The sequence below is a fragment of the Talpa europaea genome (genome assembly GCF_964194135.1).
Source record: "Talpa europaea genome assembly, chromosome: 8".
In the NCBI taxonomy this organism is placed as follows: domain Eukaryota; kingdom Metazoa; phylum Chordata; class Mammalia; order Eulipotyphla; family Talpidae; genus Talpa; species Talpa europaea.
The window spans coordinates 100,306,277-100,319,703 of NC_140075.1; the positions used below are offsets into that span (position 1 = coordinate 100,306,277).

The following is a 13,427-nucleotide window of genomic DNA, read 5'->3' on the forward strand; positions in this document are numbered from 1 at the left end:
CAGGGGTAGCGTGGGTACAGAGTTGTCTCTCTAGCTGGACTTGAAGTCACATTTTTGAAGGGACTCAATCTTGAAATCCAAAAGGACTGAAAGTGATCCTTCTAGACTGAATCCGGTGCCTATGGCCTCGCCAGGCATTGCTTCACTTGCTTGTTTCATAGAAAAGCTAATGACCCAAGTGAGGGCCATGGAGTTCCAGGACAGCTGTGCCCTGTAGCTTGCTGCCCCTCACTTACTCATGCAGGGGCTTTGTTCCTCTCTGTGTGGCCTTGATGGCACCTGGACAAGACTTAGTGTCGCTGCTCATTAGAACACTGAAGAACTTGGTAGGGAAGCTGCTGTGTGGCACTGTCCTTGACTTTTTGTTTAATAATGTAACATCCATTCCTCATTGCTGTAGGCCGCGGAACAGAATCAAGCTCTCACTGCCAGTTAGTGGGTGTGGCTTTTAGTATCCCACAGACTGGTGGAATTGAACTATGGCAAGGGAGTGCCATCCTAGAAACATTGGGCAAAATATTCCTAGTGCTGGTGTGCGTAGTATAGTGAGCATTATAAGTAACATGAAATGGGTAAACAAGAATCCTCCTAGGATTTCTGCCATATCAGCTCTTCCAAAGTAGTCATTTTGAGTCAAGATTTAGAACCATATAGTCTTGCAAGAGGTAGTTCTATTGCTTTGAATTTGAACTCTAATGACCTGAGGGGCAAAATAAAAGTGACCCACATTTTCCAACACTTTATGGAAACCAGGTAACGTCTGCATCCATCACCTAGATGTACGGCAGCCAGAGTCCATACGTTTTGCAAGCTTTTGAAGAAACTTTGTTAGATCAAGTCCTGACAACCCCAGACCATGGTGTTTCTCTGACTTTTGTGGTCCTTGTCTCTCCTGGTTGCTTTTCCTGGTTAGCAGAGTGTAGTGGGGGCTGGTGATAGAAGCTTGTGGTGGACATGGCCCTAGATTTGAGTCCTACAGGTAAGGTCACCTCAGATTTCCAGCCTGTTGAGTCAGAGAGCCCTGAGCCCCTTGTCTGTCCATTGAAATGGCAAGGACATTATGAAGAGGACACCTGAGCCTCCAACTACTCCCTGAGCAAAAAGGGGCTCAGGCCCAGGTCGACCAGGCCTGCTTGTCTAATAGGGCCCCTCCCTTCCAATGTAGCAGGACCTGCCCTCTGGAGCCCCTTCCCCTGGCCTCCTCCTGGTCTGGACGCCTCTGACCCCACCCCCTCAGCATCCTCACAGCACACCTAGTGACCGGCCCGCATGGGCTAAGTTGTGTTCTTTGGTGCATTTGGACCTATGTGAAAGTTCTCTATAAATTATGTTTGAATAATATATGCATGTGGGACACAGATGAAAGGTAGAAAAGATGTAGTGCAGAAGGCCCCTCCTGTCCCTGAGCCGTGGTCACCCTCCCCCAGGCAAAGCCTGCAGAGATCACAGCGCAAGGCGGACCCGTCCCGTGTCACAGCTTCGTAGCACAAATTTGTGTGCCCATCGACGATGATTTAACCCGCCCTCCCTCGATGATAGACTATTCCCAGGACTTGGCCATTACAGGCAATGCTTCAGGAAGAATCCATACATAGACTGTTCTATTAAGACAAACTCTTGAAAGTGGAATTGATGGATCAAAGGGTTGCGCCTTTGTTTTGATCAGTTTCATCTCTTTGCTTGCCATAGACTTAAACTCATTTACATTCCAGTCAGCAATGTGTGAATGTCCATCTTCACACTCTTGCCAACACAACAGATTATCAAACTTCCAGATCTTTACCCATCTGGTAGGTGAAAAATGGTATTTCATAACTTCTGTCCTTTTATCTTCTTAGCTCCTCAGCTTCTTTTTGATTTGTAAGCATTTATTATGTGTCAGAGAAATTTGCCTGGCATCTGTTATCTGAGCTATATTTTTCCATATTTATATTTTGCTTGTGGTTTTTATCTTTTTTTAAATGTCAAATAGGTTTTTTTTTTTTTAATACATATATCAATCTCTTCTTTCTAGCATCTGGCCCTCTCATGATCTTGGAAAGCAACTACCCATTTCTATGTTCTCTTTTCCTAAAAGTCCCAAGCACCTTTCAGTGCCACTGGTATCTACACCATCTCATGAGGAAGTCAGAAGCATTTTGTAGGAGGGGGACCCAGACCTCATCCACCAGGCACTTTTCAGTGTTACTGGGGCAGGATGCTGAGTCTCAGCACTTGATCATCATTGCACCGCGAGACCTGTCTCCCCAGGGACCAAACAGCTGCCTCTTTAGCATGCATTCCTCATTGCTGGCCACTGGACATTCAGAGTCCCTAATTCAGAGCTGAGCCAGAGCTTCTCCCAAGCTGAGTGCTTCCCAGTGCCCATCTTTCATCCACCAAGTTGGGATGGCAGCTAAAAATGACTTTGCGGTAGGTGGTTAATTTCTGCTTGTTACTTACTAATAATTACAGCTTTCACTTTGGCACCTCTTACAGTCGAAACCAACAGCTATTCTTAGATGTGCAAGATCAGATTTTCTGATTTCTGCTGGGAATTTAAAGCTATGATACTTGCAGATTCCAGGCCCTGCCCTGGCCTGCTCCTTCTCCCTTCCCCCCTCCCAACCTCCCCCAGCCACAGAGGCTGCCCCAACAGGGTGGAGGGGTGGTACTTGGCAGGGCCATCAGGATGAGGTGAAGACAGGTGGTGTGTGGGTTGCTGCAACGCCCTCCAAAGCACCTGTGGTGGGGGCGGGGCAGACCTTCCTGAGCCAGTGCCCTCTAGGTAGGTCTGCCCCACCCCTTCCCCTGCCCTTGGGGTCTGGATGGAAGATGTGCAGTGTGCAGGCAGCTCCTGTTTATCACACACTGTGCTCGTGTCAGACCACTACTACGTGGACTTCTTCCATCTTTACCTGCCTGGTCATCGTGATAGACTTAACAGTGGGTGAATGCCCCTATTTTTTCTTAAGATTTATTTATTTGTGTGTGCAAGATCTGGGGTGTAAGCCAGAGGTGTGGTGGGGGCGGGTGAGAGGATTCACCAGAAACAGAATGGGGAGCAGAACAAGCAGATGTACTGAAATACACTGCTGAGGGAAGCAGCCTATTCACCTTGCTTTGCAGACGAGGCCTAAGACAGCTGCCAACTCACTTGCCTGAGTCCGCATGGCTAAAAAGTGCAGAAGCCACAATTCAGTCCCATCCAGGTGGGGTCAGAATCCAGCCCTGGCCACAGCATGTTGAGTGCGTGTTTATGAGCCATGGGCAGAGCTGGGAGCAGAGGAGACATGCGGGCCATGCCTTCACAGTCCAGCCGCAGAGCGAAGTGAAACAGTTACGGATGCACCGAATACCCTGTGAGCTGAGTTGGGAGGGGGTTGGGGGCAGTCAGGCCTGTGAGAACTGGTGTTGGAGGTCTCCCCCAGCAGCAGTCGGGGGCAGACTGAGCAGGGGAGGGCAGTTGGCCTGCACAAGGGTGAGAGGCATGTGGAAAAGCCTGCAGCGCCGTGGGCGCTGAGTGTTAGAGAAGCAGCCTGGCGCCTGGGGCTTACAGCCCAAAGAGAAACCCAGAAAGCAGCCCCTAGCAGCATGTTAAGATCTTTTTAGAAAAGCTGTTGAAGGACTTCAAGCAAGAGAGTGGAATATCAGATGGAAGTTTTTAAAAAATCTTTTCAGCTCCTCATGGAGAACAGACAGAAGCAAGCATGGAGCAGAAGGAATGGCCAGCGCCAAAGCCCTGGTCCAGTGGTGGTGGACAGCTGTGAAGGAAGCTCAGTGCAGGTGGAGCATAGTTGCTGATGGTGGATTTTCCAGGGGGAGCTGATAGAACTTGTTGAGGGACTAGAAGTTGGGGGGCCAAGCAAAAGGAAGAATCCCAGATGTTGAGTGGCGTCCAGAGGGCCCAGGGATTCCATTTCCTGTGATGGGCAGCCTGGGGGAGGAGCTGGCATGTCGGGGCCAGGAGCAGTCCTGTTTGACCGGAAAGTGCCAGGAGGCCGAGCAGATGCAGATGTCAGCCAGGCCGCTGGGCACTCATTGCTGATTCAGGTCAGGAACATAAATCTGGGTGTGACGTGTGGGGAAGGCCTAGGACAAGCATGTCACTGGAGAAGAGGAAGAGCCAGCACTGAGGCCTGAGCCCCCCACATTTAAAAGTTGGGGAGAAGAAGCAATCAAAGCAAGGGAATGCAGGAGGAACCAGGAGAGGAGTGTCGTGGGGGGCTACACAGGACCCCACCTGGTACAGTCAGGCTCTGGCAGTGTGGGCCAGGCAGGTTCTCCCAGCTCCCTGAGCCCTAGTGTTCCCTGTCCAAGGAGAACGGGGTCATAGTTGCACCAGCTAATGATGCCCAGGAAGTGCTCAGCAGGTAGCCAGCAGTAAGGCCCACTGGAAATCACTGCTGTTAAGGAGTCTGAATAGGAAACGCGCTGGGAGACCAAGCAAGGTTGAGACAAGGAGCTTGTTGGATTTGGAGTGGGGGAGTCACCCGTGAGCAGTGAAGATGGAGCCACAGGCGTGGGCTACAGGGTGATGGCAAGTGAGGACAGAGAACAGAGAGCACACAGTCCCTGCAGAGGCCGCCCTCTCTGCAGACAGGGTCGTGCAGGACAGCTGGAAAGGAATGTGGGGGTCAAAGAAGGGGGATAAAGAAGGCTGACTTCAAAGCAGGTTGATTTCTGGGAAGATAAATGATCAAGGCAAAATTGACACTCTCATCATCCTGAAGGGGGGGTGTGTGGAGGTATTTGTCCCTACTGCAAGGGAGTAGCAGGTCCAGTACCCAGGCAGAGAGGTGCCCTCGGTGCCAGCAGGAGGGAGGCAGGTGGATGGGCATGGAGGACCATGACAGGCTTGTCAGCGTGGTGGCAAGGAGAGGCTCTGACTCTCCTGCTGCTGACTCCCTGTCCTCTCTTCGGACCGTGAAGCAGGTTAGCCAAGGGGTGGGGTAGGGGAGGGGAGCAGGCTTTAGGGGATTGAGGAGGCATGAGAAAGCTAGGCCAAGACCTGGAAGGGATAAAGTACATCACAAATGCAGCTGAGGGGGTGAGGAGCTAGTGTTGAAGTCTCACTGAGCCCCTGGGGACGGGATTTCTCCAGCCATTTGCAAACTTGGAAATAAGCGTCAGTCCTGCTGCCAAGACCCTGCGAAGGTGTCTGGCCATGTGGGGACAGGTTCTAGGCTGTGTTCATCCTGGGGCTACAGGCCTCCCACACTCCAGGCCTGGGCCAGAGAAGTTCAGGGAAGGGTCGACTTGTGGAAACAAAATTGCTGCCTCTTTTCACTCCCCAAAGAAAGAAAGAATAAAGAACAATCCTGGTGAGAGCTGGTAAGGATGAAGGCCTCCCCAGCCTGGTTACTAGGAGGATGACAGGATATATGTCAGGACGTGGGACCCTTTTCCTCTTGGCCTCTGGGCTGGCTTCTGCATGAAAGAGCAGATTCAGGAAGATGGGAGGGCCCACTCAGGGAGCACCCGTTCCTGCCGGACGCCCTGCTCTACCCTGGGGGTGCCTTGGCCCCCACAGGCAGTGCCACCCCAGAGCCAAGTTGGTGAGCATTGAGGAAGCAGGATTGGCAATCCCTTGACTTTTTTTGCTCAAATTATGAAAAACATTGGAAATAAAATCCCCCCACAGCTTCAGTGGTTCCCTTCAGTAACCCGAATGTTCTTACTCAACCTTAAAAGTAGAGGCCCGCTGCCTGCCCAACTCTCCCTTTATGCCCAATTCATAGTCTAGGGGTTTGGGTAAAAGGGATGCTTTTCAGGGGTGGTAGAACCTGCTAGCTTAACACCCTGCCTGCCACAGCCTGGCCTGAAAGACTGGGGGACCTGAGCCACACGACTCCTTCCTGCATCACTCTCTGCCAGGCCACCGGTGGGAAGGGAGATCTGACAGCACCCAACCCCAGTCCTGTCCCTGCGCGGCCTCTAACCTTGCTGCTCCTGGGTGTGAGTTTCAAAAAAGATGTCCCCCTCTGGGTAGAACAACCCCAGAGAACAGGCTAGGCTGTCTGAGGCACCTTTGGGAGAAGAGTGTCCTCAAATTCCACAGGGCCGACGGGCACACAGCCTGCCCCGCTCCGCCAGTGTCTGCACAGTGCAAGCCTGCATGGCCCTGAGCCCAGGCAGGCGTGTTGGAGCCAGTTCACCTGCAGTTCACATGAAACAGGTGCTTGACAAGTGTTTGAAAAAGAAAGCATGCGTGTGTGCATGCGTGAGTGAGGAAACTGAACCTCTCTGGACTGTGGGTGCATCTCTTCAGCTTGAAGAAGAAATAATCTCAGGCTTTCACTGCATTGCTCAACCCTTTTCATATCGTGTCTTTAGTTTGGTTCAGCAAGTGATGTCAGACAGCTCTCCGTGCAGGGCAAAGTTAGGGGCATAGCACAGTGCAAAGGGGGAGCAGACTGGATCTCACCCTTGGCCCACATGCAAATCAAGTCACAGCCCTGCAAGCCTGCTGGGCTAGGGACTCCCAGGAGAGCAGGGCAGTGGAAGGAGGGGAGCATGAGGGAAGGTTCAGCCAGGCCATCTGGGGAGCTCATGTGCCTGGTGGGGGTTGGCAGAGCAAGAATGAAGAGCAGGGAAGGCGTTTTGGGCAGAAGGAATAGCACCAGCAGGGAAGTGAAACAAGACTGTGAACAAAAAAGGGAGGATTGGGACAGGCAGCAGGGCCCTGATTTTAAATGTTGAGCAAGAACACTGGGGTTACATTCACCTGCAAGAGGGAACCACTGAAGGTTTGCAAGTGGGAGGGGGTGGGGGGAAGCAGCATTTTATTTCCAACACTTTTCATGGTTTGAGCTGTGGGATGACAAGGACAAATGAAGGGACAGTCCGAGCTCAGTCTGTGCTCTCAGGATGAGGTAGAAAGTGTCCATGACCCTAAGCAGCCCTTAGCTCTGATTAGAGGCTGTCAGCTGCCAGCTGCCAGCGGCCAGGACAGAATCTCTGTCCCTGTGACCTCACAGAGTATGACCTCAGAGCCGACCCTGCAGTGGAGCTGACCTTGCAGAGTGTTCTGGACCTGAGCCCATCAGCTCAGAGTGAACTTCACTGCCTGCATGAGGCTGTTCCTTTGGTGCAAGCTCCGATGTCTCCTAACAAGCTCCAAGGCCCTGGGTGTGTTCGTTTTTTTTAGCCTGAATTTAGCCCTTGGTGAAAGGGTCAGGGAAACTTCATTTGCTGTGGCTTCTCTGCCTCTGGCTTTCTTCCTGGCCTATGCCGTAGACATGATTATCATCCCCTGACCCTCACTCCGCATTCGTGAAGCCATAGACATTTCTTGAGCACTACTTAGTGCTGCATTCCATGCCGAGGCGTGCAGATATGGCCATGGCTGGGGTAGCTGCTCATCGTATAGTGAGGAGAAAACTGTCGTGGGCATATTCCAGAGGATTTATCTTTTTACCTCCTGAGTTCTGAACCAACAGTAAACAGGAGGAGGAGGCAAGTGGAAATCAAGACCCCAGCCCTGTCCCTAGGGAGGCTGAATGGAGACCGGGGCCAGGCTTCGGGTCTCAGTTAAGCACCCTAACTCATCACAGCTGGGTTGAATGCCCCCTTCTCCCCAAACCCCACCCAAAGTGCTGGGCTCCCAGTGGCCCAGGCAGAGCCCATGAGCTGCCTGCAGATGTCCAGGGGATCAGCCCTGGACAGAGAGGGTCCCAACGGGCTATTGTGAACAAGCCCAATTCTCAACCAGACGGCCTGAGCAGGGGGCTGAAGCAGGTGACCCCTGCTAGAAAACAAGAAGCATAGATTGGAGGGTCCCCTGGCAAAAATGACTGGTGATAGAGGTCACGCAAGGTGCTACAGGGACACAGAAGAGGAGCTGCGACCGTGGGATCTGGAATGGACATTTGTAAAACCCTCTTCCGGGAGACAGTGGTCCCCAGGAGCTCAAGCTCATAGTAAGCATCTACGTGAACACGACCTACCCTGTCACAGGAGAGCAGCTGTGTGCAGAGGCTCCCTCTGGGGAGCCTCAGTAATCCTTTCTCTTCCTCCCCAAGCCCATCCCAAAGGATTTAGCAAAGTCAGAAATCCCACCTCTAAGGTTGCGCTCCTGGGAGAGCGGCGCTCCACCACGAGGTGTCCACGTGCGGCAGAGTAGCTGTTCCAAGCCTGGTCTCCGAAGCAGCGCTGGTAAACCAGAAAGGCTGGACCCGCACCCCCAACACCCTGACCCAGTAGGCAGAGCTGCAGCTCCACAGCGAGTCGTTTACCTCCTTGCACCTGCCTGGCCTCACTCTGCATTCTTGAAGGCATGAGGCTCGATTCAGCGTTATCCTCGTCATTTTCAGCTCCCTCTGGCCTGTGGTACCCCCCATCTTGTCTGATCCTCTCCTGCACCCTGGGAGAGCTGGACCACTGACCCCCCCATCCCCGTCCATTACCCCCTGCACCCCCTCTGCCCCCATCTGATAGGTGGACGTGCCCAGAGCAGTTGACTGCCCTGCCCGCCAGGCGCAGGAACCACACCCTCCAGGTTCTCATGACACTGTGGTCGACAATCTGAGGTCCCGCGAGCCTGGGGCCCAGCCATGCCTCAGAGACAGGAGAGGGGCCAAAGCAGGAGAGACGCTCCCTACTCCTAAGGTCTCTTTGGATAAAAGAAGCTCCACTGGGGGAAATGGTTGAAAATCACCATGTTACCTAGTGCCCGGCTCCTTCTCTCTGAGCCTCATGTGGAGGGGTCGGAAGTGGCCCAGGGCAGGCTTTCCTGCCCACCTTCTGTCCGGGACACACAGAGGCCTGGTCCTTTCTCCCCGGCATGGTTGTGACTCAGCTCTGTGTCTCCTGTTTCCGCGTCACATGAGCAGGCAATAGCAACAGGCCTGTGGCTGCTGATAACACCGTGGCAAGAGACTGGCAACATAGGTGGTCTCAGGGAGGACCCCACAGAACAGGGTGGTCCTCCTAAGACAGGATCGACAGGTTGGCGTTTAGGGTTCCCTTCCACCTTGAATCTTGTTGTAGATATTCTGGAAGCAGTCAGTCCCCACTCTCCTAAGTTAGCCTTTTTCTCTAGGGATCTAGGGTATGTCTTACCCACCCACAGGCAGTTCTGAGCCCTGGGATCTCAGAAATGTACATAAACTCACCCCCAAAATGGAAGCAAGTCAGGAGCCAAGTGTACAGTGAGAGGAACATTCTGTACAGCTGCCCCGAGCCGGCGCCACGCTCAGGTAACCTTACACCGCAGCAGGCACCCGTCCGGCTCCTGGCGAGAGCTTCCGGGGAATTGTGTTACCAGAGACATCAGCCTGCTGCCTGTGGTTAGGACGGGGCTTCTCTCCCAGGACACGAAGGGCTCTGCCTGGGCCCACATGGAAGGACAGATCATTGTGGTCTTCGTTTCCATAGAGCCCCCACATGCAGTGGGGGCACAGTAAGTAGGTGCCATCTAAGCTGGCTCCCTGGAGGCGGTGAGGCAGGCCAGGCCAGCATGCCACCTTTGGACTCAAGTCCCTGTATTCGAATTGCCCCTGCATTTCCATGTCTGAGAGTTGCAGGTACCTCCCCTGCAAGGCCCCTGGCCAGGGCAGGCCCATCACCACTCTGCTCCTGCTGAGGGGGGCAGCAGACAGGCAGTGCAGGGCAGGGCCATCACTGGGGGGAATGTGATCACCAGGGAAGTGAGGGTGCTGGAGGAGAGGGGCAGCTGGGCTGACTGAGTCAGAAAGTCAGCCGCGTCCACACGGCCATGCCCGACTCCATGCCTGAAGCCGGAGATGGGGAGATGGAAAGATGGATTGCAGTAGAGCTCGCTATCCAGGGGCTCGTCCAGGAGCCAACATCCCCCGCACCAACACCACCACCACCAACACCACCACCAACAACAACAACATATTTAGGGACACAGCCTCAGAGAGCTGCAGAGCCTGGGCGTCCCTCTCGGCAGAGGAGGGCTGGGTCAGAGATGGCATCCAAGGAGGTAGTGATTGAGCCGGAACTTGGAGGTGCCTGGGGGCAACAGGCAGACTCCAGAAGAAGCACACGTGTATTGACCATGGCAGATCGGGAACACAGTGGAGCCGGAGCCCCAGGGCTCCCGCACAAAGGGGTCCATAGGCTCCCTAGAGCAGGGGAGACAACCAAGAGCCCAGGCTCCCGGCCAGGCCCAGGGACAGATCGCTGAGCGTCCCTGTCTTCAGTTTACTGCTCTACCGTGGGGATGGGCTAGTGGCACCTACGTTTCACTGTGCACTTAAAAGCAGAAATGAGAGCACTTCCTGGCGCAGAGCACGTGTATGATAGTTAGTTCTTGTTACTTTTACCATCCACTGCCCTGTTTCCCGCTCTGTGCCATGCCCGTCCCTGGAGACACGGCGGTGACCAGCATGGGCCCTGCCAGCGTGTAGCCTGCGCTCGTGTTCCAGGCGGAAGCAGCGGAAGAGCCAATGGCGCTGAGAGGGTTGGGAGCAGCGCTTGCAAGCGGGTGGTCAGGGGAGGCCTCCCTGGAGGACAAGGGAGGTGCTGGGCAAACTCCAGGAGCTGCAGAGCAGAGCGCACAGGCCCAAGGAAGGGGAAGTTTCAGCAGGTGGGATGACGAAGGACTCCAGAGCTTTACTCCAGGAGGCTGACCTGCCACAGGGACAGAAGTTGGGAGACAGCAGTGGGGTTGCAGAGTGGCCCCCTGGAGACGACTCATGAGGTACACAGCAAAATAGCAAAACTTCTGTTTTTTCTTGTGTTCTTTTACCACTTCTATTTTTCTGTGCATTCTATTATACACATTAGTATACACGTGACTTAGAGTTGTGGGTGCAATCATCTTTGACTGTCAGGGCTGGAAGCCAGTGCTCAAGTTGGGAGCAGATGTTGAAGGGGCTGCCTGGAGGTTGGAGCAAGGGTCAGGAGCCCAGAGTCCATCACCCACCAGAGGAGGGACTTAAGTGACCAAAAAGGGAGAGAGGAGTCTCATGTCCCTGAATACTCAGCCACTGGAAGGAGGGTGTGCTGGCATCATGACCAGGCCCTCGGGAGAGAGGCCTCTTGTGTGCGTGGTGACAGACGTCTCTTGTGGGGAGACCAGAGCTGCAGAGCCTGGGGCCTCTCCTCACAGAGGTGAGAGAGTTGAGGCCTGAGGTTGCAGGGATGCCATTTCCCTGCTTTCTGCAGACATGCCTCTTGGCTTTTGAAAGGGCTTTGACAGTTTTATACCGGCTCAAGGTCTCCAGTGTGCTGCGGCTCCACAGGCCAGAGAGCATGGACTGGTGGGGCAGCCATTTTATTTCATGCCCATAAAGCTGCAAGCCACAGCCTGCAGCCCTTGTCATGCCTTTGGGTATTAAGAGCACAGGCCAGAGCCCAGAGTGCCTGTGGGGGGCTGTGTGCCTCTGGCTCTTGGATTTCTTGGGCCCTTTCTCTGTGGCAGTCAGAGCTGAAAGCAGGTGCCCAGATGCCTGGTCCACTTGGTGCCCCAAGGGTGGCCTTCGGGGGCTGGGGGCAGGGCCCCTTGGGGGTGGTGACCCTTCTGAAGCCCACAGCAGCAGTGACTGGGGTCACTATGCTACAGTGGGCATGAAGAGCTATGAGTACACCAGGCAGGGGCCTGGCTGGCTCAGCCCCCATATTCCAGCCTGGCCCCTGCCAACCCCCATGGGGGAATGTAAAATGTCCCCAACCAGAGTGGCAGCTATTCTGGGGGCCTGGGAAGGAAGTAGCAAATCATCTGCCTCTGCTCTCCCCCCTCGCCCACCGCCGCCAGCTGAGGTCTACATTGGCATTGGGAAGCCTGCCGAGGCCTCCGCCTGTACCCAAGAAGCTGCCAACCTCTTCCCCATGTCCCACAACGTCCTGTACATGCGTGGCCAGGTCTCCGAGCTCCGAGGAAACCTCGATGAGGCCCGGCGGTGGTATGAAGAAGCCTTATCCATCAGCCCCACCCACGTGAAGAGCATGCAGCGACTGGTAAGTCCTGAGGGCTGGGCTGGGACCCCACTTTGGGGGTGAGATGCTTTTCAGAAGCAGGTCACTATGACCCTAAAACCCCTTTTGGCTCAAAAAGCCAATGCAGCCATGGCTGCCACCCCACCGCGGAGCCAGCAGGCACAGTCCGTGCCTCCTGTGCAGGTGGCAAGGGTGTGCTCAGTCTCAGCAGCCCTGCCTGGGGTCTCTTCACTGTGAGGGGAGACTGGGTCTGGGGCCTCTGGCTACCTGTGGCCCTAGGGCCTCTCACCGGCATCTTGGTCTCTACACTGCTTGTAGCAGCCTCCCTGGTCTTGGGGGATCTGCACCCCTGGAAGGCTTTACTACAAAAGAGCCCTTCAAAATTGGGGGGCTCTCTTACCTTGGGGAAGCCTCAGATTCTGCTTGCTTCTGAGCCATGGGCTACAGGGGATATGTCAGAGGAGGGGGTGGGCCATCATGCCAGGTAAGTCACCCTGGTTTCCACCCTGCAAAGGGGTGGGGGCTCTCCAGGTGGCCTATTTTGGGTGCCAGACCAGATCCTAGGGCTCCCCACTGTTGCGCCTCCCTCCCTTGCCTTGGAGTCATCCACCTCACCACCAGTTAGGTGGGGGAGCAGTCTGACCCACTAGAGGGGCTCTGTTAAGAACATAGATGCGGTGCAACTGCCCGGCAAAGCCCTCCACCTGTGAGCACCTGAGTTGAAACACGGACAGTAACGAGGTCCGAGGAGCTGGTGAAAAGCCACGCTGCTTTCTCTGGGCCTCTTGACAAGCCTTGTGCTAAAGCTGACCCACCCTCGGTGGGCAGCCCTCCGGAGCCCGTGTCCATGGTCCGTGGCGTGTGCCTTGAAGAACGAGCACTGGACGGGAGCCGGGGGCCAGGGTTCTGTTCCCCAGTGGTGTCTCTAGCTAGTGCTTTCCATTTGGGGGAAGGATGTGAGCTGTCTGCACTCACTTCCTCTCTGTAAATGGAAACAGGCTCCTCGCTGGTGGTCTTGTCTCTGGTGAGCAGTGTTCTCTGGAGCTTCCCAAAGCCGTTTCTCACAGTGGTGCCGAGTGCAGGGGCTGAGCGGGGTTCTCAGGTTTGTTGAGCGCGAGCCCGCTCTTGGGCTCAGCCCTAGCTGGGCAGGGCCCTGTTCTTGCTCCCGGGCACCCCGCCGAGGGCCGCTTCCCCCCAGGAGCCTAGCGTTTCTGTGAATTGGGCTGGGACTTACATGTATGGGAACTAAACAGAATGATTTCAATGACAAGCCTATCGACATTCCCAGCACCTAGGAGGTACTCATTAAATAGAAAACTGAAGTCAGTTCTTTTGGTTTTAAAAATAAATCCAAGTTCATTATAATTACAGCTACTTAATTTTTTCAGCTTCCCCTTATGAGGATTTTGTAGCTCAATACAACTTTATAAATAATTTTACATATTATCCAAACATTAGACTGTTTGATTAATAATGTTACATGGCTTTTCATTTTCATCTTGCTATTATAAGAGGGCTTTGTAAAGAGCTTTTCAGATCTC

General features: G+C 54.2%; 1 protein-coding gene across 4 annotated transcripts in view; it reads left to right on the forward strand.

Moving 5' to 3' along the window:
* The window catches only part of TTC7B (tetratricopeptide repeat domain 7B), a gene marked incomplete at both ends in the record, with an annotated part of 220,263 nt that overhangs the window by 183,404 nt on the left and 23,432 nt on the right, over positions 1–13,427 (forward strand). For all 4 annotated transcript variants that reach the window (XM_084240964.1, XM_084240962.1, XM_084240963.1 and 1 more), the window contains one exon: positions 11,705–11,907. In XM_084240964.1, the coding sequence (XP_084097090.1) occupies positions 11,705–11,907 (203 nt within the window). The remainder of the gene's footprint in view (positions 1–11,704; positions 11,908–13,427) is intronic.